The 26,714-nt window shown below is 43.2% G+C and overlaps 2 protein-coding genes across 3 annotated transcripts in view; both read left to right on the top strand.

Annotated features, from left to right (window-relative positions):
• The window catches only part of B4GALNT3 (beta-1,4-N-acetyl-galactosaminyltransferase 3), a 256,857-nt gene that overhangs the window by 119,622 nt on the left and 110,521 nt on the right, over positions 1-26,714 (top strand). The window lies entirely within an intron of this gene.
• On the top strand, positions 115-26,714 carry CCDC77 (coiled-coil domain containing 77). Of its 2 annotated transcripts, XM_033404199.2 has the most exons (13): positions 115-200; positions 3,186-3,238; positions 4,895-5,138; positions 8,170-8,312; positions 15,512-15,608; positions 16,505-16,540; positions 18,281-18,308; positions 18,382-18,473; positions 19,410-19,558; positions 22,887-23,103; positions 24,340-24,465; positions 24,564-24,716; positions 25,598-26,714. In XM_033404199.2, the coding sequence occupies exons 2-13, from the start codon at positions 3,201-3,203 to the stop codon at positions 25,742-25,744; spliced, it is 1,470 nt and encodes a 489-aa protein (XP_033260090.2). In that variant the 5' UTR covers positions 115-200; positions 3,186-3,200; the 3' UTR covers positions 25,745-26,714. The 2 variants fall into 2 exon arrangements, with proteins under 2 accessions (XP_033260090.2, XP_004279041.2); XM_004278993.4 differs by lacking the exon at positions 18,281-18,308 and having other exon boundaries at positions 16,505-16,577.

Here is a 26,714-nt window from a genome sequence, read left to right as displayed (position 1 = left end):
TCTGCGGGGCAAGGCGCGCGAGGGAGGGCGGGAATGGGGCGGGCCTCTGTGTGAACAGCTTTTCTATTGGTGCGCAATCCAGAGGGCCGTGTAAACCAGTGGGCGATTGGACGGGGTCTTGCACGTTCCGTGGCGCCGCGACGCCCGGTGGTTTGACTTGTTTTTCGGTTGGGCTCTCGGCGTCTGCGGCTCTGCGCGGAGTGAGTAGAGTTCCGGGTTCCGGAACGGGGGTCAGGGAAGGGGTCTGGGGAGGAAAAGGCGGGTTGCGGGGAAGTAACTGCGGGAGGAGTGCGAAGGGGAGGGGTGTGAGTCTGAGAGGGCGCGTCGGGAGGCCGGAGGGAACCGTTAGCATCTGCCGGAGGGCTGGTGGGGCGGGGGAGGGCGCTGGAGGATGGGAGGCTGTGGTCACCGGGGGTCAAGACGGGGAGAAATGGAGAAAAGAGTACGGAATGTGGGACCCTGGAATTCCCTCACCCCCCGCCGGTCTCAGCCTCACTTTCCTCACTTGTAAAGTTGAGGGGTAATAAAAATACTAAACAGAGTTGTGGAGTAAAGAAAATAATAAATGTTCAAGTGCTAAGCAGATGTTAATTGTAAATAGATAAGCTATAAATATATATACCTAAACAGGGGTGTCACAGGGATGGATAGAAGCTGGATGAAACTCAGTAGTTTGTCTATAAACAAGGGTATCGTTCTTTCGGGAGATAGAACCATGTTCCCACCTACAGGGAACGTACCCCATCGTGGGAGAGGTGGTAGCCACAAAGAACTCTAATGTGTTCAGTTTTAGACAATTACAAATGGGATTCTTTTGCAGTTAGTTCATTTTTGGATGGAGAGACGCAGAGAAGAGATGGAGGAGGTAGTATTTGAGTTTTCGTGCGGAGATGGGATTTCATTAAGTGAAATTATGAGAGTGGAGGGAAGTATTGGCCCGCTGGAGGGAGGCTCATGAACAAAGGCGCGAAGGCAAGGTTATCTGGAAACCAAGGGCACGTTAGAGGAGTGGAGGGAAGTAAGGTAGGAGAGGTAGGTTTGGTCTTTAAATTTAAAAAGGCATGACGTTTAGGCAGAGTTTGATTTAGTGCATTAGACTCTCAGGAGCCATGGATGAATGTTACGACTTATTAGAAGATGGTCCAGGAGAGGGGCGGGTGGTAAAAGAGTTAAGCCATTGTAGTAGGGTGGGGAAGAAGATGTGGAGATCCTGAGTTAACATGGCCATTGTCCGAATATACAGGATTTTCATACGGTTGGATGAAAGGGTCAAGAGAAGGAGTATTGAAATGATGAATTTAAATTTTCAAGTCCAACATAGAGTATGGATACCAAGGGGGAAAGCAGGGGTGGGATGAATTGGGAGATTGGGATTGACATATATGCACTATTGATATTATGTAAATAGATATCTAACGGGCACGTACTGTAGAGCACAGGGAACTCTACTCAGTGCTCTGTGGTGACCTAAATGGGAAGGAAATACAAAAAAGAGGGGATATATGTATACGTAGAGCTGATTCACTTTGCTGTACAGTAGAAACTAACACAATATTGTAAAGCAACTATAATAAAAATTAAAAAAATAAAATTTCAAGTCCAGGTGGTTTGGAAGATGCTGAATTATTAACTAAAATATGAAAAAAGGAATATGTTTGGATGACAAAGATGCTGTATTTGGTTTGGGAAGTGTTAGCTTTGAGGTGCTAAAAAATATGTGACTTGAATGATTTTTTTTTTTTTAATATTAAGGAGTTTCATAGGTCAATTTTGACCAAATCTTTGGGTTCATGACCTAGGAGTGAGCTCTTTCAGTCTGGGATTTTTTTTTTTTTTTTTAAGTTAAACATTTCAAGCTCTAGTGGGACATATAGGTGAAAATGTCTGTTACATAATTGGAAATTCAAGTCAGGAGATGAAAAGAGATGTCATTTATTCATTAAACAAGTACTTGTTTGTTACTCTTTGCCAGGTAGTGTTTTAGATGATACAGGTAATCATAAAAGCAGTGGGAATAATGATGTTCCTGAAGAAATGGATAGAGGAAGTAGTAAAGAAAGTTGAAGACAGAGCCTTTTTTTTTTTTTTTTTTTTTTTTAATTTATTTGGCTCTGCCGGGTCTTAGTTGCGACATGCGGGATCTAGTTCCGTGACGAGAGATGGAACCAGGCCCCCTGCATTGGGAGCGTGGAGTCTTAACCACTGGACCACCAGGGAAGTCCCTGAAGACAGAACCTTTTGAACCAAGGGAGTAAAATTTTCAGTGAAAACAGCAGTCACCTGCATTTATTGAGTGCTTAAATGTGTTGGACACGTGCTCAGCCCTTTTGTTCATTTAATCCTTACACCAACCTATGACATAATGCTATTATTATCCCCATTTTCTAATAAGTAACTGAAGTTTAGAGAGGTTAAGTAAAAACTTGCCTGAGGTCACACAAATAATAGGGGACAGAACCTTGACTCAAATCCAAGTCTGTCTGATTTCAGAGCTCTCAACGACAAAGCAATATTTTAAAAGGGAGGTTAACACTGTCAAATGCAGGAGTGACTTGTTGAATGGAGGAGGATGGGAAACAATAGACACAGCGCACCAGATAAAGATAATATCAATGGCTTTGTATTTATCTTAAATTTAGCATGATGGGTCCTCTACCTTAATATCCACTTAATTTCTCTTGGTTATTAGAAACTTTTCTGCATCTCCCTCTCCTATAATTTCAGCAAAAGGATTGTAAATTTGTTTTGCATGTAAATTTGTTGCAGTAAACCTTCATACTAAGGCTGTTCTTTGTCTGCTTGTCCATCGAAATACTAAATGCCATTCTGATTTTATTTGAAAATAATAATAAGGAAGAATGCCTTCATAGAATTTCAGGATTTGGAACTACTTTAAAGAATACTACATTCTAAAACATCACATTCTGGGGTGTCCCCTGGTGGTGCAGTGGCTAAGACTCCACCTTCCAATGCAGGGGGCACGGGTTCGTTCCCTGGTCGGGGAACTAAGATCCCACGTGCCCAGCAGTGTGGCAAAATAATTAAATAAATAAACAAAAAATAAAACATCACATTCTGATGCTGTCAGAAGCACATCTGATGCTGGTGGGGAGGGACCTGTCTGTACGTCCTGTACTTTTTTTCTGTTCCTGACCCCTCATTTTGAGTTTTTGTGTATTTGACAGGTGGGAAAGGACAGCATGAACTTTACCCCGACGCAATCTCCTGTCTGCAGAAGGTAAGACATTTGCTTATTTTTGAGCTGTTGAAATAAAGAATCCAGACTTCTGTCACCTTAGTACACATTGGCTTAGGAACTAGAAGAGTTTTGGATTTGGACTATATTAGACCTCATTTCTCTAATTATGTGGAATTTAGATTAAAAACTAGGACATAGTAAATGTTAACACAAGAATACAGGCATTTTATGTGGGCAGTAAATGTTAACACAAGAATACAGGCATTTTATATGGGCCTCATACGGTGCCAGTGGACCCTTGGATTATAGAGGAAACAACCAATAGACAAACACAGGGGACTTTGGACTCTGCCTCTGTGTCAACCTGCATGATGCCTCATCTTCATCCTCATTGCCACACTCTCGTTTGCAGAATCTCAGAAATACCTCTTAGTTTATCTGTTAACCTATATCCCAGAGTTATAAGGCAACACCTTTTCAAAACATGAAACTAAGTACAGTAATGTTTCTGTTGTGAGCTTTTGATGATTGAGAAAATATTTGTTCTTCATGCTAGCTGAAAGTGGATTTTAATGTCTTTCCTGTACGTGCTCACTTATTAAAAGTGCTGCCCATAACCTTCATTAACTACAACTCGGGGCTTCTGGTATAAAATTTCTCTACTCTGTGGTCTATTTTGTTGTTGTATAATAAATTGCAGGCAGTTAGCCAAAGTGGATTAATTCTCACATGAGGATTTCATTTGTTTTCATTTGTATCATTTGTTTTCTAACTTTCATTGTTTTCAGCTTAAGTCTCTTGTTTACTAAAAGCAAACAAACAAAAAATCCCTCTGGTCCAGCCTTTGATTAGCCTTTGATCTTGGCTGGTCTTGGTCCATGTAATTCAAGTCTTTGATGCTAGAGACTAGGGTCTGATTGGTCGTGTGGTTACTGACTAGCCTGTATTTTCTAATCCTGAATCTTTATCATGCCCTTCCTTAAAAGTTTTCCCACTTATATATCTACCCCTAAAAATAAACTGTTTCATTATGCATGTTTTAATCTTAAATGGCAATATCGTCTGTATATGCATCTACATACATTTTTGCATTTAATGTTTAGATAATTCATTCATATTCATACATGTATCTGTAATTCATAGTTTCTATAACTTTGAGAATATTCCACTGTATGAATATACCATAGTTTATCCACTATCCTATCAAACAGACATTGGAAGCTTTACTGTTTTTGTTATCACAAATAATGTTATTATGAACATTTTTGTATGTGTTACCTCATATGTCTGTGCAGATAAAAGAAATTGCAATTTTACTAGATTGTGCCAATTTACTGTCTGTAGTTTCACCAAATTACACTCCATCAACAGCACATAAGTTCCTATTGCTGTATGTCTTATAGAATCAAATTTTTGACTGTCACTATCTGGTCTTACCTAGTTGATATTCCTTTTTTTTTTTTAATGATTTTTTTTACTCTCTAACTTGTATTTTGAATCCAGCCTTAAACCTTTAATACGTGGAAAGCAGTTCATAAGATTATTCACAAACCTGTAACATCAGACTTTCAAGGTTTGTGAGCACCTTAATTATAAGCACTTTAAGGACATAAACCTGATTTTTAATTTAAGAAATTGTAACATCTCATAAATGTCCAGACAGTTTATGAACGTGTCCTTCCTAATCTCACACAGGCTGACGGCTCTCCCCAAGCAGGAGGCTGCCGGTGGCTTCAGTGGCCCCACCAGGTGGAAGGGGGTGTCTTTCTCCGATTCCGTGCAGTCAACTCCCTTGCCTTCAGTGGAAGATCGTCTGGCCGTCCTCTGCCCTTCTCAGGAGCTTCTAGAATATTACCAGAAGATGATGTCTGAGTGTGAGGCAGAAAACGAGGGCCTGTTGAAGAAGCTGGAGCTGTACAGAGAGGCCTGCGAAGGGCAGGTGAGGAGGAGCCGGTGCCCCCTCGTGCACTCTGCGTGAGCCCGTCCCTTGCTGAGAAGGCCTTTGAGTGCCAGCTGGTGTCACAGTACACTTGTCAACATCCTCTTTCTTTTTTTTAATTAATTAATTTATTTATTTTTGGTTGCGTTGGGTCTTCGTTGCAGTGCGTGGGCTTCTTATCGCGGTGGCTTCTCTTGTTGTGGAGCACAGGCTCTAGGCTCGCGGGCTTCAGTAGTTCTGGCTCGTGGGCTCAATAGTTGTGGTTCGCGGGCTCTAGAGCGCAGGCTTAGTAGTTGTGGCGCACAGGCTTAGTTGCTCCGCGGCATGTGGGATCTTCCCGGACCAGGGCTCAAACCCATGTCCCCTGCATTGGCAGGCAGATTCTTAACCACTGCGCCACCAGCAAAGTCCTCAACATCCTCTTTTGATCCCCTCCACCCCAGCTGAGCTGCCCACCATCTGGGTGCCCCGTTGGATCACGATGCCCTAAAGTGCTCCATCTCTAAAGTCTTCACTCTTTGTCTCAGCCTCTTGTGCACCTCTGGTTCTCTCTCCCTCACACCTGACCTCGCTTCGGTGTTGCCTCCACAGCTCCTGGCTTCTCAGTGTGCTCAGGGCAGCAGGGCAGCTTCTGGCCACCGTGTCCCGCTTCTAACCCGAAGCCCATGGGCTTCTCTCCAGTAGTCTAGTCGCTGTGCTGCCTGCACGCGGCCCTGCTCATCTGCACCCCTTGCCCGGCAGAAGCCCTCCCTGTGGCTTAACCCCATCCTCGACCACCTGTGTCCTGGAGCAGGGCTTCTCAGCCTTGGCCTTACTGACGTGAGGGCTGATGATTCTTTGTTGTGAGGACCGTCCTGTGTATGCAGGATGTGTAGCAGCATCCCAGGCCTCTACTCGCTGGATACCGGTAGCCCACCCCACCCCCAAGTTGTGACAGTCCAACATGCCCCCAGATGTTGCCAGATTTCTCCTGGGGGCATAGGCAAAACCACCCCAGTTGAGAACCACTGTCCTAGAAAGGTCACAGGTCATTACAGGATAAATTCATGGTAAACAAATCATCTGTATCCTCAGTCACCACGCAGCAGTTTTCTTACCCATCAGTTGTCGGCTCCCCGTCCCTGCACGCCTGTGCCCTGCCTTCACTGCTCCCCTCCTGCCCGCATGCTCCCTGTCTCCTCAGGCAGCCTTGCTTCCCAGTTCACAGAGGGAACACCAGCTTCCTGCCCATCCACACACAGTCACCTGCGTCCGTATCCATCTCCTCCTCCTTACTGATCCAGGGACCACAGTGAGCTGAATGATCCAGCACTTTCTCTGCTACCCAACCCCCTTTCTTTCCTAAGAAACCCTGCTTTGCTACCTCGCCTCTTTGTGTGGTTTTTTTTTTTTTTTTTTTTTTTTAATTTAATTTTTGGCCATGCTGCACGGCTTTCAGGATCTCAGTTCCCCGACCAGGGATTGAACCCGGGCCATGGCGGTGAAAGCCCCAAATCTTAACTATTAGGCCATCAGGGAACTCCCCTTTGTGTTCTGTTTTTAACCTCTTGCCTGACGTTGGCTTTTCCTCCTCAGTATATGGACAGATTCAAGTCTTTCCCAACAAAAGAGAAAGGCACCCCTCTAGCTGCACCCCCACCTACTCTCAGCGGGGAGGCGCCTTCTTTCCCAGCCACCCTTCCGGAATAGTTTGACTTCCTCACCCACTCGGCGACTCCTTGACTGTGGTTGGGTCCTGTCCTCGCTGCTCCACCTGTGGACTCCAGGACCTGCTGCCAAAATTACCTCATCTCTCTGTGCCCTTTGCAGTGTTTGTCACTGTCGACGTCTCCTTTCCCAAAACTCTGCTCCCGTCTTGATTCCGGTGTCATTTTTCTTTCCCAGTGTCTGTCGCCCTCTCTGACCGGTTCTCAGTGTCCGTTGACAGCTCTCCTTCCTTAGTCTTCCCAAGTTCTTCCCGACTCCACCGTAAATGATCTCATTTTATCCATGCATTGTAGTTCTGCCTATGGGACTGTGACATCCAGGTAACTAGTGCTGACTCGTTCTCCTCCTGAGCTCCAGGGTGGTGTGTCTGTATCTGAACGAACCTCCTTTTCCTCTCCCTGCCCATGTGTGCGCATAGACCACTGCCATTTCCCTCCATTCACCCCTGTCTCTTAACTTTTCTTTATTCTGTGCCTTCGTGACTGGCGTCATTGCCTGCAGTTCTGCCCAGCCCTCCATTCAGTCATTCGCTAAGACCCACTGATTCTGCGTCCTGAATGTCGCTCAGTCCCTTCCGGCCACCTCATCACTGCTGCTGCCGCACTATTCAAACTCCAGTTTCATCTCACCTGAGCATCTTCCACGGTCCCAGCCTCCAGCGCCACACCACCCCGGCCGCCTCTCACTTTCCACTCCAGCGATGCTGAGGTCCTCGTGGTCGGCCAAGCATTTCCGGCTCTTTGCTGGTTTGTGCTGGTTTACCACGCTCTTTCCCGAGAGCACTGCCCTCTGCTTGTCTCTAACGGCCTTCCTTTCAGGCTTCAGCTTTCTGGTGGTGGACTCTGACTTCCCCCAACAGGCTCCAGAGATTCTTCTCCTGCCGTACCTTCCCCCTCTACCATTTTACCGTGCGTGCTTCTCCATTAAATAATTCTTGCATTTTAATTGTTGGCATGTCTGTCTCCCCACACAATTCCTCAGCTCTGTAGGCAAGAATCATACCTTTTCATCTTTGTTTTCCGGAATTTCATAACAATGCTTCTTACATAGAAAGCATTAAAAGTGTGACTAGAACAGGTGGATCACGTGGCGTCCTGGGTTCTCTCGTCTGTAAAAGGAACCGTGAGAGCTCTGATGTTGAATGCAAACGTCACGCTCACTTTGTAGTTTTCAACTTGTCTGTACACAGCCTGTTGTTGTCATTTGGATCCTGTATTGATGAAACCATCTGCTTTGTAATATTTCTACGTGAACTGACTCTGCCGCATCCAACGAGAGATACTCCTATGAAGCCCAGTGTGTTTTCAACTAACTTTTTCCCCAGCATAAACTTGAATGGGATTTGCAGCAAAGGGAGGAAGAGATTGCTGAGCTGCGGAAAGCTCTAAGCGACGTGCAGGTCTGCCTCTTCCAGGAGCGGGAGCATGTCTTACACCTCTACTCAGAAAACGACCGACTGAGAATCAGGTACCAAGTGAGAGAAGGGAAATGTTGGGGGTATATTTCTAAATCAAGCTCAACAAGATACATTTCTCTGTGGTCCTTCTCTTAGGTTGCATTCCCAGGGGACAGGCTCTGAGATGGAGATTTGCCGGCACGATGGTTAGCAGGGAGGCTCTTAGGAAGAACAGCTATGAGCAGATTTGGGTTGAGGGAGAATTTGAACTGTGGTAGAGTCCACCGAGGTAACAGAGGCCTTAGCCAACCCCACAGCGGGTGGTCAGTCATTGCATGCAGGCTGCCACCAGGGAGATAAGCTCGGGAGAGGCAGCCCCCTTCAGTCAAGGGCAGCTCCCGGGTTATGGGCATCTTGGTCCTGAGGGCAGCATCTGAGCAGTGTCCCATGGCATCCACTACAGTGCACTTTTTTTTATTGTGGTAAAATATACTTAACCTAAAATGTACCATTTTAATCATTTTTAAGTGTAGAGTTCAATATCAGTAAGTACATTCACGTCATCGTGCAGCCATACCACCATCCACCTCCAGAACTTTTTCATCATCCCAAACACTAAACCCTAGCTCCCCATTTCCCCTCCCCCAGCCGCTAGTAGCCACTCTTCGGCTTTCTGTCTCCATGAATCTGGCTACTCTAGGCCTCATGTAAGTGGACTCATACGGTGTTTGTCCTTTTGTGTCTGGCTTATTTCACTTAGCATCATTTTTTCAAGGTTCATCCACATTGTACAACATACATGTCAGAATTGCATTCCTTTTTAAGGCCAAATGATATTCCATTGTATGTATACACCACATTTTGTTTATCCATTCATGTGTTGATGGACATTTGAGTTGTTTGAACCTTCTAGCTGTTGTGAATAACCCTGCTCTGGACATGGGTGTACAAATACCCGTTCAAGTTCCTGCTTTCAGTTCTTTTGTGTATCTATCCAGAAGTGGAATTGTTGGATCAAATGCTAATTCTGTGTTTAATTATTTGTTTTGAAGAACCAGCATACTGTTTTCCACAGTGGCTGCACCATTTTACATTCCCACCAGCAGTGCACAAGGGTTCCAATTTCTTCTAAAGCACGCCAGCACTTGTTTTCCATTTTTTAAAAAAATTTATTTATTTATTTATTTATTTTTGGCTGTGTTGGGTCTTCGTTGCTGCACACAGGCTTTCTCTAGTTGCGGTGAGCGGGGGCTACTCTTTGCTGCGGTGCGCAGGCTTCTCATTGCAGTGGCTTCTCTTGTGGCGGAGCACAGGCTCTAGGCGCGCGAACTTCAGTGGTTGTGGCTTGCAGGCTCTAGAGCGCAGGCTCAATAGTTGTGGCGCACAGACTTAGTTGCTCCATGGCATGTGGGAATCTTCCCGGACTAGGGCTTGAATCCATGTCCCCTGCATCGGCAGGCGGATTCTTAACCACTGCGCCACTAGGGAAGTCCCTGTTTTCCATTTTTTAATAATAAGCCATCCTTATGGATGTCAAGTAGTATCTCGTTATTTTGATTTGCATTGCCCTAATGATTACTGATGATGAGCATTTTTTCCATTGCTTATTGGTCATTTGTATATTTTCTTTAGAGAAATGTCTATTTCAGTCCTTTGCCCATTTTCGAATCGAGTTGCTTTTTGCTGTTATTTAGTCTTAGGAGTTCTCTATATATTCTGGATATTAATCCCTTATCAGATAAGTGATTTGCAAGTGTTCTCTCCCATTCTGACAGTTGCCGTTTTACGCTTTTAATAGTGTTCTTTGATGCAGTAAAGTTTTTAATTTTCATAAGGTCCAATTTGTATATTTTTCCTTTTATTGCTTCTGCTTTTGGTGTCAAATCCAAGAAATCATTGCCAAATCCAATATCACTATGGTTTTTTTCTAAGAGTTTTATAGTTTTCTTTTTTTTTAATTTATTTATTTAATTTATTTATTTATTTTTGGCTGTGTTGGGTCTTCATTGCTGCACGCGGGCTTCTCACTGTGGTGGCTTCTCTTGTTGCGGAGCACAGGCTCCAGGCGCGTGGGCTTCAGTAGTTGTGGCACATGGGCTCAGTAGTTGTGTCTCACTGGCTCTAGAGCGCAGGCTCAGTAGTTGTGGCACACGTGCTTAGCTGCTCTGCGGTGTGTGGGATCTTCCCGGACCAGGACTCGAACCCGTGTCCCCTGCAATGGCAGGCGGATTCTTAACCACTGCGCCACCAGGGAAGCCCAGAGTTTTATAGTTTTCGATCTTACATTTAGATTTTTGATCCATTTTGAGTTAATTTTTGTATATGTATTAGGCAAGGGTCCAACTTCATTCTTTTGCACGTGGATACCTAGTTTTCCCAGGACCGTTTGTTGAAAAGACTTTTTCCCCATTGAAAGTTGAAAATCATTTGACCATCTATGCAGGACTTATTTATGGTCTCTCTATTGTATTTTGTTGGTCTGTTTGTCCGTCATTATGCCAGTACCACACTGTTTTGTGTGTGTATATGTGTGTGTGTTGTTTTGTTTTGGCCACATTGCATGGCATGCACGATCTTAGTTCCCTGACCAGGGATCGAACCCGTGCCCCCTGCAGTGGAAGTGCGGAGTAGTAACTGCTGGATTGCCAGGGAATTCCCTTTGTTGTTGTTTGGAGTACCACACTGTTTTGATTACTGTAGTTTTGTACTAAAGTTTTGAAATCAAGCAGTGTGAGCCCTCCAACTTTGTTCTTTTTCAAGATTATTTTGACTATTTGGAGTCCCCTGAGGTTCCATATGAATTTTAGGGTAGATTTTTCTATTTCTGTAAAAAATTTCGGGATTTTTATAGGAATTGCACTGAATCTATAGATTGCTCTGAGTCATATTGACATCTTAATGTTACATCTTCCAATCCATGGACACAGAATGCCTTCCCACTTGTTTATTCTTTCATTTCTTTCAGCAGTGTTTTCGGTGTGTAAGTCTTTCCCTTCCTTGGTTAATTCCTGCATGTTTTATTCTTTTTGATGCTATTGTATATCAAATTCTTTTCTTAATTTCCTTTTCGGATTGTTGACAGTGTATAGAAATGCATATTGAATTTGTGTTATGCTCCTTTGCTGAATTCACTTACTAGTTCCAAGAGTTTTTTGCGGAACCCTTAGGGTTTTCTATGTATAAAATCGTGTCATCTGTGAACAAAGGTAATTTTATTTCTTGCTTTCCTATTTGGGTGTCTTTTCTTTCTTTTTCTTCTCTACTTGCTCTGGCTAGGACTTCCAATACTTTGTTAAATAGAAGTTGTAAAATGGGCATCCTTGTCTTGTTCTTGGTCTTAGAAGAGAATTTTCAGTCTTTCACCATTGAGTATGATGTTAGCTGTGGGTTTTTCATATGTGGCTTTTATTGTGCAGAGGTTGTTTCCTTCCATCCCTAATTTGTTGAATGTTTTTGTCACAAAAGGGTGTTGAATGTTGTCAGATGCGTTTTCTGTATCAGATGATGATCGTATGTTTTCTTCCTTCACTCTGTTAATGTGCTGTATTACTTTGATCGATTTTCATATGTTGAACCATGCTTGCTTGCATTCCAGGAATGAATTCCACTTAACATATGGTGTATAATCCTTTTAATATGCTGCTGAATACCAGTTTGCTAATATTTTGTTGAGGATTTTTATATCAATGTTCATAAGGGATATTGGTCTGTAGTAGTTCTGTAATGTTTGTCTGGCTTTGGCATCAGGGCACTGCTGGCTTCATAGGAAGTGTCGCCTTTTCTTCAATTTTTGGAAAAGTTTGAGAATGATTGGTGTTAGTCCTTCTTTAAATGTTTAGTTGAATTCACCACTGAAGCCGTCAGGTCGAGGGTTTTTCTTTGTTGGGAGGTTTTTGATTTACTGATTTAATCTCCTTAATAGTTTCAGCCTTGACCTCATGCCTAGCTTCCCTGGACCATACTGAAAGCTCACCTTCCACGTCACCTGATTTATGGGTCAGAGTAATGTTCCAAAGTATGGAAAAGTTGTCTCCAGAAGCTGAGGAGTTCTTCCTGCATTATGCTTCCTTCTTGGTGGTGGTCGGTGTGAGGTGCAGGGATTTGTCCCTGCCAGTATCCTGGCAAGCCTACATCAGACTCCTAAAACTTCACTGACGTGCCTCGTAGGGTTTACCTCTGACCCTTTAGAGCTCATGTAAGGTTCTAACACACTCGCCACTTCTTGTCTATCCAGTCTGATTTAATAGGACATCTCAGTAGTGAACTGATATGATGTGTGGAATGGCCAGATCCAGGTCCTTTTGGACAAATTTAATAGAGAGCAGAAGAGTTAACGAGGTCCTAGGGAAGCCTGTAAAAGTACACTGTTGTTCCCCTCACACGAATGAGAACTGCTCTGGTCCTGTTACGAATGGGAAGGAATACATTTGCTTAATCGGTAGCCACATGCTGTGTACCTAAAACCAAGTTAATTTGCTCTAGCAAAAATACTGCTACATCTGGCAGTCACCGGAATTGGACCTACTTGGTAGTAGCCCACTGTTACTGTGTGGTTTTGCATGAGTCATACTTGTGAATGGATGGCATTTGATGGGGGCCTCCACCCCTGCATCCGTTAGGTCTTTATTCGCCATCGTGGCTGGGGTGGGGTGGGGCAGTTTCAGAGGCTGCCACTTGCTTTAGCACAGAAACCAAGAAAGCAGTTTGGAGGCTTTGCCAGCTACCAATTATGTCCATTCCAATTATACGTTTGGAGATGGGGGAAATGAGCACTGACTGGGTCTGGATCCAGTGGACCCACTTTGAGCTTGAGCTGGACCTGGACCAAAATTCCATTTATTGCATGGTTCCCAAATGCCCTAGATAATGCTCACGTCACCAGGTGTCAGCTGAGACTCTGCATCCAGCAATCCTTGAAATGTCTGGGTATTTCCTTTCCCACAGTGTACGATTACTTGAGTAAATGGCTTAAGCCCTTGGAGGTAATGAGGGAATCATTACAATGTACACTTGCTGTGGTATCACCAGGTCTTACTTCCTGGGAGATACAGCTTCTCCTTTAGGTAACAGTCTCTGGGTCTTAAAACTAGCAGAGGTATGGAAAATGGGTCAGAGATTGTGAGTTTGTATAGAATATACAGCCCCCAGCTCCGCCCCATTTTTTTTTTTTCTCTCTTGGCTGTGCTGCGCAGCATGTGGGATCTTAGTTCCCCAACCAGGGATGGAACCCATGCCCCCTGCAGTGGAAGTGCGGTGTCCTAACCACTGGACGGCCAGGGAAGTCCCCCCCGCCATCTTTAATTTTATTTAATTGTTTAAGCTATACCCTGTTGATCACTCATCTGTCTTGCTCCTAAGAACACTGTGTTCTGTAACACATCGTATCACAGGCTCTGAAATGTCATTTTAAAATTTGCTTCCTTGGTCCATTTCTGGTATCAACTGTCTTTGGTTGGGTTCCCTGGAAAACAAACTCTGCAATGGAGATTTGCTTGCAGGAGGTGTGTTGGGGAGTGCTCTCAGGAATAAACCACCTGTGAGGGAGTAAGGGAAGTCTGAGTGGGCAGAAGTTGAACTGCGATTCAGTTACAGCAGGTCTCAGTCACTGCCATGGGATTGACATATATACACTAATATGTATAAAATAGATAACTAATAAGAACCTGCTGTATAAAAAAATAAAATTCAAAAAAATTTAGAGGTAAGGTCTAGATAAATCCTATTTAATTTAATTTAGTTAATTTTTTGGAGCCTGTTGCAGATGCTGACTCCTCTCTGTTGACCTTTTCTTTTTTTAATTTATTTTTGGCTGCATTGGGTCTTCGTTGCTGCGTGTGGGCTTTTCTCTAGTTGCGGCGAGCGGGGGCTACTCTTCGTTGCGGTGCGCGGGCTTCTCATTGCGGTGTCTTCTCTTGTTGCAGAGAACGGGCTCTAGGCTCGCGAGCTCAGTAGTTGTGACTTGCAAGCTCTAGAGTGCAGGCTCAGTAGTTGTGGCGCACGGGCTCTGGGCTCGTGGGATCAGTAGTTGTGGCTTGCAGGCTCTAGAGCGCAGGCTCAGTAGTTGTGGTGCACAGGCTTAGTTGCTCTGCGGCATGTGGGATCTTCCCGGACCAGGGCTTGAACCCGTGTCCCCTGCACTGGCAGGCGATTCTTAATCACTGCGCCACCAGGGAAGCCCTGACTTTTTTTTAATTGATGTATAGTTCATTGACAATGTTTCAGGTGTACAGAAAAGTGGTTCATTTATACATATGTATATCTATATGTATGTATGTATGTACACATATACATCTATTTTTCAGATTCTTATATAAGTTATTAAAGAATACTGAGTAGAGTTCCCTGTGCTGTACAGTAGGTCCTTGTTGGATATCTATTTTATATATAGTGGTGTGTATCTGTTAATCCCAAACTCCTAATTTATCCCTCCACTGCTTCCCCTTCGGTAACTGTAAGTCTGTTTTCTATGTCTATGAGTCTATTTCTGTTTTGTAAACCGTAAGTTTGTTTTCTATGTCTATAAGTCTATTTCTGTTTTGTAAATAAGTTCATTTGTATAATTTTTTTAGATTCCACATATAAGTGATATCGTATGATATTTGTCTTTCTCTGTCTGACTCACTTCACTTAGTATGATAATCTCTAGGTCCATCCATGTTGCTGCAAATGGCATTATTTCATTATTTTTATGGCTGAGTAATATTCCATTGTGTATATGTGTGTGTGTGTGTGTGTGTGTGTATATGTACCACATCTTTATCCATTCCTCTGTTGATGGACACTTAGGTTGCTTCCACGTCTTGGCTATTATATTCAATAAACAGTGCTGCTGTGAACACTGGGGTGCATGTATCTTTTCAAATTAGATAGTTTTCATCTTTTCTAGATATATGCCCAGGAGTGGGATTGCTGGATCATATGGTAATTCTATTTTTAGTTTTTTAAGGAACCTCCATACTGATTTCCATAGTGGCTGCACCAATTTACATTCCCACCAACAGTGTAGGAGGGTTAATCCTATTTAATTTTAACTTGAGGTTATCATTGCTTTAAAAATAAATGAGGGACTTCCCTGACAGTCCAGTGGTTAAGACTCCACGCTTCCATTGCAGGGAGCATGGGTTTGATCTCTGGTCGGAGAACTAAAGATCCTGCATGCCAAGTGGCATCATCAAAAAAAAAAAAAGAAAACAAAGTCAGAAGGGAGAGCCTTTAAGCAAAAATTTACTTACTCTGGACACTGTTTGCTTATTCTCTATGAGAATTGCAGGGAGCTAGAAGACAAGAAGAAGATTCAGAATCTCTTGGCTCTTGTGGGAACAGACACTGGAGAAGTGACCTATTTTTATAAGGAGCCTCCCAACAAGGTAAGTAGTCCTTTGTATAGCAGGGTGGGCATGGCTTTTACAAAATACAGGCTGGGGTCCATAATCAGAATAATTTTGGTACTTGTTAAAGCAGCTAGAAGGAGAATTAGCTATGGTAGTCTCACATTTACCTAAGTTTTCAAAGCATTTTCTCTAATTACAAAGAGCTTTGTGAGTTTTTTTCAAAAACCTTGGAAGTAACATTGTTTACCCCGTTTCACCGTTTGGAAACCTAAAGCTCAGAGGAGATGTGTTGGATGAGATTAGAGAGAACAGCAGGAGCAGACTTAGTGTGGGAACAAGTTTCAGTACTAGTTTCTTTTTAAATCTTTGTTTATACTGATGACAAAATTCATGCATGGTCTTTGTTAAAATAACACACATATTTCAGGAATCTAATATAAAAGTGGCAGTCTCCCATAATTCTGTACCCCAGAGATAAAGCTCTTTTTCCATTCATATAGAAATATTTGTGTATTTGAGATTTTCCTTTTTTCACTTCTGTAAGCAGTTCTTCAATGAGCAGTTTTTATACATATCTATATATGCATACTTCTGTGTTTCTGTTACTTTCCTAAAGGACCTTGTCAAAGACTGCTTTTTTTTTTTTTTTGGCCGATATTACCAAATAACCCTGAAGTTTTATTTTTTCATTTATATCACCAACACTGGTTTTATCCAATTTATATTCAGAACACTGGGTTTTATCCAATTTGTTACTTTGTCCACTTTGGTCTCTCATATGCATGACATCCTCATATGATTGTATCGATTTTGACCAATTTAATTTACGAATAATGTTTAATCTGCAGAACTAAAGCTAAAAAGTGAAATATTGCATTTATAAGAAGGCTATTTCTGTACCTTTTTTTTTCTCTTTTTTTTTGATTCTTCAGGTCAGCATTTTCCAAAAGACTATCCAAGCTGTAGAAGTAAGTGAACAGAATGAATCTTCAGCTTTCAGAGCAGGTACCAACCACATTATTAGAAATTCTTATTGATGCAGAATTAAAAAGCACAGTACAAATAATTAGAAACTTTTTCATACCATATAGTGATAATGAATGTTCGTAATGATGCCTCTGGAGTCTAAGGTCTTATTGAGCTGCCTTTTTTTTAAACCTTTCCATGACATTTTAATGAAGTAGAATAAAAAATATATAATTAACATGCTTATGGTGGTAAGTCATAAAACAGATTTGGACAACTTCTGGAATCACAGACTATTAATTAGCCTCTCTAAGCCTCAGTCTCCTTATCCTTCTCTCTCTTTTTTTAATGGAAATCCCAATTTTATTTCTTTTTCTTTTTTTTTAGTTGAGATATAATTGACATATAACATTAGTTTCTAGTGTACAACATAGTAATTTGATATTTGTATATATTACAAAATGTTCACCACAGCAAGTCTAGCTAACATGCATCACTACGCATGTGGTTACAAGTTGTTTTTTTATGTGTGATGGGAGGTTTTAAGATCTAGTCTCTTACAAAGAAAATGAAAACTTTAATTTGAAAATGTATGTGCATCCCAATGTTCACAGCAGTATTATTTATAATGGCCAAGATATGGAAGCAACCCAAGTGTTCATCAATAGATGAATGGATAAAGAAGATGTGGTGTGTATATATATACACACAGTGGAATACTACTCAGCCATAAAAAGGAATGAAGTCTTGGCCATTTTCAGCAACATGGATGGACCTTGAGGGCATTATGCTAAGTGAAATAAGTCAGACAGAGAGAGACACTATCATATGTTATTACTTACATGTGGAAGCTAAAAACTAAAGCAAACTAGAGAATAACAAACAGAAACTGACTCACAGACACAGAGAACAAACCGGTGGTTACCAGTTGGGAGAGGGAAGGGAGGAGAGGTGAAATAGGGGTAGGGGATTAACAGGTACCAACCACTATGTATAAAATAAATAAGCTACAAGGCTATATTGTACAGCACAGGGAATATAGCCAATACTTCATAATAACTATAAATGGAGTATAATCTGTAAAAAATTTGAATCATTGTGTTTTACACCTGAAACTAATGTTGTAAATTAACTATACCTCAATTTAAAAAAAGAAAAAAATAAATAAGCTTCTTTTTTTTAAATGTTTATTTATTTATTTTGGTTGTGCCGGATCTTAGTTGCGGCACGCAGGATCTTCGCTGTGGCATGTTTACTTGCGGTATGCAGGATCTTTAGTTGTGGCATGCAGGCTTCTTAGTTGTGGCATGCACTTGTGATCTAGTTCTCTGACCAGGGATTGAACCCGGTCCCCCTGCATTGGGAGCACGGAGTCTTACCCACTGGACTACCAGGGAAGTCCCTAAATAAGCTTCTTGAATTATCTAAAGAATTAAATTATGTTTAGTGCAATTTTAGTGTTGCTTATTTTTAAAATCATCTTGTCCATTGAAAATTGGGTTATACATTATAACTAAAATGTTTGGACTTAGTATTTTTATTCATTACCCTTTCTAATTAAATAAGATTTTACAAAGAAAATAGACAACTCCAAAGAAAATTGAGTAGTGTATTCTTCAGAAAGATGAATATTACTATCCAGATGATATCCTAGCAGAGTTCCCTTAAGAGATTCCTCTTTGAACAATTTACCACTATAGTTATTGTACATTGTCTTTTTTCTTCCTTTCCTTCCCTTACAGATAAAGGAAACCAAACTCCTCTGCAAAGGTAATGCTGATGCTTGAATAGCAGAAAGAAAAGCTAAGTAAAGGTCTCCCCTCACTTTTATGTTCTATTTTAGATTCTAAAGGCAGCAGGAGAAAACCAGCAGTGAGACGGAAGGAGGAGAGTGCCCAGCTGCACCAGAGGGACGTGGAGACCCTCGTCCTGCAGGTACAGACCACAACCATTTCTGTCCACCAGCCTGGCTCGGGCATCACATATGCCTAGTGCCTCCTTGCCCACATGGTCCATCCAGACGCCATGTGATTGGAAGGCTGAGGTTCTTAATTTCCCAGCGTTCTGTGTTACAACCGTTACCCTGTATTCCACCATTCTAGCAGTGCTTTTCTGAACCTGCAGTTCGTTCAGCTCGTAGGCCGAGCCCTCCCAACAAAGCCATCACAGTCAGAACTCCCTCTGGAGCTGGCGCCGAGACACACAGAGCTGCAGTTGTCTGTCCCGATACACTGACCTTCAGGGATGAGTCCATTTGTCTGGTGCGTGTGTTCTAAAGTCTAGGAAAGTAGCAAGTCATCCTCTAACCACCTGGTCTCTCTATGTCACTTGCAACCATGATTTTTCATCTAGTTGCACTCAAGTTCCTGTCCTCATCAGGGGGCATATTGATTTAAATGACTGTTTCTACCTTTGGCCAGTAGCTCCATTTGGGGTTGTGACGGCCAGCCTCAGAGAAGGAAATTACATTATACACATTCTGCTCTACTTGTTAAATTTAACAATGAAGAAACGAGTCATTCTCTCTCTGTGCAACTAGGAAGTCTTAAAAGGGAGACGGTCCTAAAAGTCCAGAAAGGGAGGTGGTGAGAAGATGAGAGTCCCAGGTAGGGGAGACTGGCTTTTCCAGCTTTCCTGGTGTGATGTAGGTGTTTTGCTCGGTGTGGACGGAGTCTGTTCTTGTGTCGCCTAAGCCCACTTGTAAGATAGTGAAGAGGAGTCCAGCTGAGATTTTTCTCCTGTTTGTTGTGTTGCTGTGCTTTTGTTCGTGGGGTTTTTGTTTTTAAACTTTTCTGGAGAAAGGCTCACTTAGAGGTGAGAAGTGAGTGGGGGAGGGCAGGAGTGGACACCTCGCCCCTTTGGCCCGTCCAGGTGGAAGCGCTGCAGGCCCAGCTGGAGGAGCGGAGCAGGCTCTCGCAGGAGCAGGTGGCGGGGCTCATGGAGGAGAGGCGGATCCGCATGGAGGAAGTGCAGGCTCATCAGCAGAGGGATCGGGAGAGAGTCGCAGAGCTCACCAGAAAGTGAGTGTTCAAGAGGGCCGCACCAGTGGGTTTAAGGTGTTTGCCGCTGGTTTAGAAGGTGGCAGTCCTGTCCGTTCGCAGCACGGGGTCCCGGTGCTGAGGATGTGTCTTATCAGACGCCCGCCTCTCTCCAGGCTCCTGGGTGCGCTGATGCTTCTCCTGAAGGGCTGGGGGGATTCCACACACTCCCTTCAACCCATTTGCGGGTTTTAGCTTGATCTTATTGTCAAGAAATGTCCTTTTCTCCACTGATGTGTTACCTGACTCAGTATAACATACCTGCACAAGAAAATGGAAACTATCTGAACCTGCTGTTTTGCCCCAGACCTGCCTGCCTGTCCCCCCGCTTTCTGCAGTCTGCTTTCGTCCCCCCATTTTACTAAGTGTGCCCTCTCTGACGTCATCACTGATTTCTTAATTTCTGTGACCAGTTACCTCTGCACAGTCCCAGCTGTAATGAGTGTCTTTCTATGTGTCTGGCCCCTCTGATCACCCCCTCTTTGAAATTAGTCTCCCTTGGTTCCTGCAGCTCCTGTCTTTCCCTCCTGTCTAACCCTCCTCAGCCTTCTGTCCACTTCCAGTGGCCAGAGCTGGGCTGTAAAGGCATCTTCAGGTGAATATGTTTGAACACCTCAAATTTACTGTGATTGAAACTCAACTTTCTCTTTCCCAATGAGCACCCCTCCCCCACCTCAAACCTGCTACTTCATTCTTTTCCCATTTCTTTTTTTGGTGTGTAATTTATTTTATTTTATTTATTTTATTTTTGGCTGCGTTAGGTCTTCATTGCTGCACACGGGCTTTCTCTAGTTGTGGCGAGTGGGGGCTACTCTTCGTTGCAGTGCGCGGGCTTCTCATTGCAGTGGCTTCTCTCGTTGCGGAGCACGGGCTCTAGGCGCACGGGCTTCAGTAGTTGTGGCACATGGGCTCAGTAGTTGTGGCACACGGGCTTAGTTGCTCCGCGGCATGTGGGATCTTCCCAGACCAGGGGTGGGACCCATGTCCCTTGCATTGGCAGGTGGATTCTTAACCACTGCACCACCAGGAAAGCCCCCCATTTAGTTTAATGCTGTCACATCCACCTAGTTTACCAAGCTGGGAACCTCAGGATGATCTTCGACTCCTGGCTCTCCTGTTCCCTAATTCCAGACCCTGTCAGGTATGAGCCTGAGAAACCTGTGTCCAGTCCATTCTCTGCCCTGTTTGTCTTACCACCTTGGCCCAGGCTGTGTTCTTGTTTAAATTGTTGCAGTAACTGACTGTGCTTCCTGGCACTGGTCCCCTTGTGCTCTGCAGGCTTCCTCACTGCGTGTATCTTCTGATGGAGTCCTGCTGCCTCAGCCCTTAGGAGCCTCATCCCTCAGTCTCTGCTCCTCTGTGGCTGTAGTTCACCTCATTCTTCAGTCAGACCAGTAACACCGTTGTTCACAGAGCACTTGCGGTGTAGGCGGCCCCTCACTATGCAGTGTCACCCCTTCTCTGACACCTTTCCCAAGCAGAGGTACACGTCTCCTCCCCCATTTCCTGGATGACCAGCATGACTGCGTGGTGGGCCTTTTCACCTTCTGTTATAACTGTGTCTTTGTTCCCAGGGTCTGGCTGTAGCCTCTGCCCTGCCCCGTGTGCACAACAAATAATTCTGGAAGACTTGCTGATTTAGCTTACCTTCTCCTTTCTGCATTAAACTTCCTACATTTTAAAATAGTTTTTCACGTTGCATTCTTCGTCCTGTTGTGTTTTTTATTTGTCTTCTCAGACTTTCTTTAGTGTCTCTTCCTCCATTTTAAAGTGTGGTCACTAGAATTGGAGGTGATACTCAAGTCGAGCTCTCTAATCAGTGCAGGTAGAAGATGCCTCCCAGCCCTCGGCAGGCTCTGCTTCCTTTAACATAGTGTCATGTTTGCATTTGACTGGTACTTCTCCGTTTTTATTGTTGGTATTTTGTGCTTAAGCATAGCAGCTCCACTCTTTGTTGGGTTTTAATTGTTTTTAAGGGAACAATATTTTTAAATTGTCATGGTAAATTGTAACTTTATATCTGTCTTCCAGATTATTAATAACCATCCTAGTTTAGCGCCATCTGCGTATCTGAGCACACAATCAGCTCCTTCCATTAGCTCATCATCCTGAGAGTATTGAATGGCATGAAATCCAAGGCTATTAATGGCTGCCCTTTAGGTGTCACTTTCAAACCATTTGTACGCTAACAAGATCATGCTTTCCTAGTTTGTAACTGAGACCATAACATAAGATAGAATAAAATAACTTGTTGAAAGTAAGAGCAGTCCTTGTGATAACTGAATCAATTTCTCCCTCTTTATACACGTGTGCACGTACCTAAATAAGGATATATATGTGTATTTTCTGTATATAATATATATATTCCTCTGGTGACAGTTACCTTTCTGGCATTATGTTATCATTTTCCCCTTATCTCTGTACTGTGTTACTCATGAAAAGAACTACATGGATCTGACATTTGTTCAGTGGAAAACTGCAGTGGTTGCCTCACGGTATTTAATACCTTTTGCAAGCAGTTTGATCATTTGATACAGTATTTTTCTAGCTGTTGATATTAAACTAATAAGTTCTAACTCTTAGGGATATTCTTTTTTGAAGATGGAAACGTCATTTGCCTTTTCCTAAATCTCAGTCAGCAGGAATCTATATTTAGTACCTGTGTGTTTCCAGTAGTTGGTACTGTCCTTGATGATCTAGTGGTATCGGGGCAAAAATAAATGATAAATAAGGTTAAGCGAGTGTCAAATTACAGCGCAGGGACGTAGATTTAAAGCGATGGGGAATTTCAGAGAATGAAGAGACTGCGTGGGCTGAAGTTGCTGAGGTGGCGCCATAGAGGAAGTTGATCTCGAAAAAAGGCCAGGATTTGATGTTGGGCAGCTTACACGTGGAGCACAGCACAGAAAAAAGCAAAGCTGTTTTGACATTTTAGAACTCGTGCTAACCTTCATTCAGAACACCATGGTTTAGTTCTTTATTGTAAAGTCTGATGCCTGGGAAAAGTCCATACTTAGGCTGTGTGTAAATATTTCTATAGTCCTTCTAATCATATAACCTGAAATCAGCCCTCGGGAGAATATCTGTAATGACCAGTGTGTGAACCAGTGTAGATGCTTATACTTTGTCCAATAACATATAAGATTGCCAGTGAACAGATGAAGCGTGTTTTTAAAACTGCTAATAATATTTTACAGAAGTTACATATTGTACCATCTTTAAGGACCTGTGTCTTTGCTTTGTTTGGAATAACTGTGTCACACGTGCTATAGAAGCATCCTCATGTCCGCATTTGTACATTCTTTCCTAGTCTCCATCACGCCAAGGAACTGCTCTACGAGAGCACCAAAGACTTTTTGCAACTCAAATTTGAAAACCAAAGTAAGGAGAAGTCCTGGATGCTTGAAAAGGATCATTTGATGTCAAAGATTAAGCAATACAGGGTGCAGTGTAAGAAGAAAGAAGATAAAAGTGGAAAAGTTTGGCCAGTTCATGAGAGCCATTACAAACAAAATGAATACATTAAGGTAGTTTCCTCTTTTACAGAATTTTTTTTTTTTCTGGAATTGTTGAAAGAACTCAGAGAATTTCAAAGAACCTAATAATTGTCAAATAAGATCCATTTAGTCCAGGAAGCTGTTGTAGCGGCAACCTCAAGAAGTAGGTTTCAAAGAGTAGCTCATCATTATAGTGTTTGCAGATTCAGAAAATTAAAGTATGGCTCGATCGATAAATTCATTCAACAATTACTTGTCGCAGTCCTACGCTGAGCTAGGCTCTGGGGCAGTAAACAAGCTGTTACATTCTAATGGGTGAGAAACAACAGCAACATTAACAAATAACCAAGAAAACGATGGGTTATAAAAAAGTGGTACTGGGAGTTCCCTGGTGGCCAGTGGTTAGGATTCTGGGCTCTCACTGCCATGGGCCCGGTTCAGTCCCTGGTTGGGGAACTGAGATCACACAAGCCACGTAGCGCGGCCAAACAAACACCCCAAAAAATTTAAATTAAAAAAAAAATTAAGAAGTGGTACTAAGGAATAAAACGGTTGTATGAAGATTATATATTGTTGTTGGTGGTGTACTTTCGTAGAGAAGCACAGGGACACCGTCTTAAGTCTGGTGTTTTTGCTGAGACCTGAAAAACGGGACTGAGCTTGCCACACAGACCTCGGGGAAGAGCATGAGGCAGAGCGAAGAGCCGGTGTGAGGGAGGAGGTCGTCGTGGGCCTGGAGGAATGAGCTCGGAGGTTGGGGGGGCGGCCCTCACGTGGGGCCTTCCCGGTCCTGCTGAGAAGACGCAGCGCTCAGCTTTTCTATGTCTTTGAAGGATTGTGTGTAAGGAAGTGACTTCTGATTTGGGTTTTTTCAAGATCATTCTGGCTGCTCAATGGAACATGCGTATTTTAAGTGTTGTTGATGTTTTTTCCTTTTTAAAGAAGAACTTCAGAAATATGTCCCAAAACGTATGTTGTAATGTCTTACTTGGTACAGTTCTGAACTCCATTATCTGACTCTTCCCAGAGCCAAAAATATTTGTTTTATTTTAAAGAATTTCTACTGTGTACACTTTAGGGAAAAAGATAAGAGATTCCTCTAGAAATAGGTTTTCAAACATTCTCCAGAGTTCCTTGCTGGAGTCTTGTTGCTTAACTCATTCTGTACTTCTAGAAATCCTTTCTTTCCTTTCTTTACCTAAGTGCTATATGAGTAGTCTGAATTCCAGAACAGAGTATTAATTTCTTTTTCCTTTTGACCTACAGTCCCTGAAGGAAAAGATAGTACAAGAGAAAAAGCTGTCCAGCATGTACCAAGAGCAGTGCATTTCCCTAGAAGAAGAACTTGCCCAAATTCGTGAGGAGGAGGGAGTGAGGAGAGAGATCTTTAAGGTGTGAAGTTCTCTGCACTCGCGACGGGGTGGGCAGTGCAGCTGGCGCGGAGATGCTCCCTCAGCTCCACAAATGCCCTCCTGTGTCCCTGTGTTTAGGATCGCACCAACAAGATGGGGAGGCGTCTACAGGTCATGACGAAACGCTACGAGGCCTTGGAGAAACGACGTGTCTTGGAAGTAGAAGGCTTTAAGACAGATATTAAGGCTCTCAAGCAAAAACTGAAAGACTTGGAGCAGATGCTCTATAAGGTAATTGATCCTGAATTACCAAGAGGGAGAAAAGAGGTGCAGGTGAGCCGACGGGCACGAGGGCCCCTCAGAGGAAAGCTGGGCCGCATCCCCACCCTTTCACTCTCACAAAAATCAGTTTAAACAGTGCATGCCGGAGGGAGGACAGAATAGACTGAAGTAATTGAATGACGGCATCATCATGCTCCACCTAAGCTAAACTCAACAGAAATGTTCATCCCGCCCAATTCAAGAAGTAGATTAAAAGAACTGTGTCTACGGGGAATTCCCTGGCGGTCCAGTGATTTGTACTCGGCGCTTTCACTGCCAGGGCCGGGGTTCAGTACCTGGTCGGGGAACTAAGATCCACGAGCTGCGTGGCGCGGCCGAAAGGAAACAAAGCACTGTGTCTGTTTTACAAATGGGGAAAGTGAGTAGCTGAGTTAAAAAGCAATTTTCCTGTCAGACCTGGCTTTGTGTAGAATCCGAGTTGCCCTCAGTGCCTCCTTGGAGAGGTTTAACCGGTCATCCACACACCCTGAATGATCACTGTGCCACAAGCAGGTTAATGACAGAAGAGAAGAGATGCTTTCTTTCATTGTTTGGCAAATTTACTAATAATGTTTATATCGGTCTCTTCCTTTTACTCATTGTTAATTGCTGATTGACCTCTATCTCAAGGCTCCTTTACTGTTGTGTGGGAAAGCAAAGCGTCTCATGCCTTTTGTGCCTTAATTCTACTCCATATTTTCCTTCTTTTAGCTAGTCACTAAACTAAGGATCGAAGCTATCCTATGTACTAAAAGACTCATAGAAAGGAGCCAACAGAGCCTGGTCTTTATGACTGGTTTCTCTCTGGCATCTGCCGTAATCATTTCTTCTTCTTCTTTTCAAATCTCTAGGCAACACTTAACACCCGGGCAAACCAGGATCTTGCCATCCTGTGTGAGGTTCGTGACAGCAACAGACGGGCACATAAAATACAAGGAGAACTGAAGAACCTCAAGTCCAAAGTATTCAGCCTGGAGAACGAACTTAGACTCTGTTGATGTTTACTTTTTAGGACTGGCACACGTCTGGAGTAGGTCTGCTTCCTGAAATGTGAGGAAAAGGTCACCTTCTCCCAGAAACCGTAGGCACAGAGTTGTCTAGGGTAGTGGTATCCATTATTATAAAGGCAAGGTAAAGATGAGCTTTTTTTGCATCCTAAGCTTTATGATTTTTTGCTGTCCTGTTAACCTTTTCTGTGTTTTTTTGGGGGGGGGTGGGGCTGGGGGTGTGATTTGGTCTGGATTATAATCTGAATTATTTACAGACTTTCCCACATTATTTCTCCCATTTATAATGACAGGGTTGTTTTTGTTTTTTTTAAGAAGACAATGACAAAAAAGAAAGCATTTTTGCTGTGAGCTTGGCTGAGTGTTAGTGGGAGGAACGCCCACCCCAGGAGATAAAGACTCTGGTCTCAGTTTGCCTTTCTCCTGGGCAGAGGGCAAAGGCTGCAAATCACAGCCTATCAAACGCGAATCGGCCGCAGTTCTGTCAGCCCTGAGCTGTAGGGCCTGAGTTCCTTTCTGGACACCCCATCTCAGGAAGTTTCACCAGAGGGCACCAGAGGCCCTACTCTTAAGCAAAATGTTTGTCTAGGAAAGGAAAGGTGCCACTTTGGTAAGCATGAGTGAAACTTCAATGATCCTTGTATGAAAATTTCAGTGTTTTACCAGTACTATGGTTTTTTTTTTTCTTTTTTTTCGTTACGCGGGCCTCTCACTGTTGTGGTCTCTCCCGTTGCGGAGCACAGGCTCCGGACGCGCAGGCTCAGCGGCCATGGCTCATGGGCCCAGCTGCTCCGCGGCATGTGGGATCTTCCCGGTCCAGGGCACGAACCTGTGTCCCCTGCATCGGCAGGCGGACTCTCAACCACTGCGCCACCAGGGAAGCCCCAGTACTATGGTTTTTAAAAAATAATGTATATATTTTAATTTAACTATTTTTCAATAAAATATATATTTGAAAATA

The sequence above is a fragment of the Orcinus orca genome, chromosome 11, assembly GCF_937001465.1.
Source record: "Orcinus orca chromosome 11, mOrcOrc1.1, whole genome shotgun sequence".
NCBI classification, from domain to species: domain Eukaryota; kingdom Metazoa; phylum Chordata; class Mammalia; order Artiodactyla; family Delphinidae; genus Orcinus; species Orcinus orca.
This window is presented reverse-complemented; position numbering and strand designations above follow the sequence as displayed.

What these genes read in the sequence shown, in the direction of transcription:
- CCDC77 (XM_004278993.4), top strand. Translation starts at nt 3,201, where the DNA reads ATGAACTTTACCCCGACGCAATCTCCTGTCTGCAGAAG. An exon ending in AACGACCGACTGAGAATCAG is followed by an intron (nt 8,313 to 15,511) that starts GTACCAAGTGAG and finishes TGAGAATTGCAG; the next exon opens with GGAGCTAGAAGACAAGAAGA. An exon ending in TGGAGCAGATGCTCTATAAG is followed by an intron (nt 24,717 to 25,597) that starts GTAATTGATCCT and finishes TCAAATCTCTAG; the next exon opens with GCAACACTTAACACCCGGGC.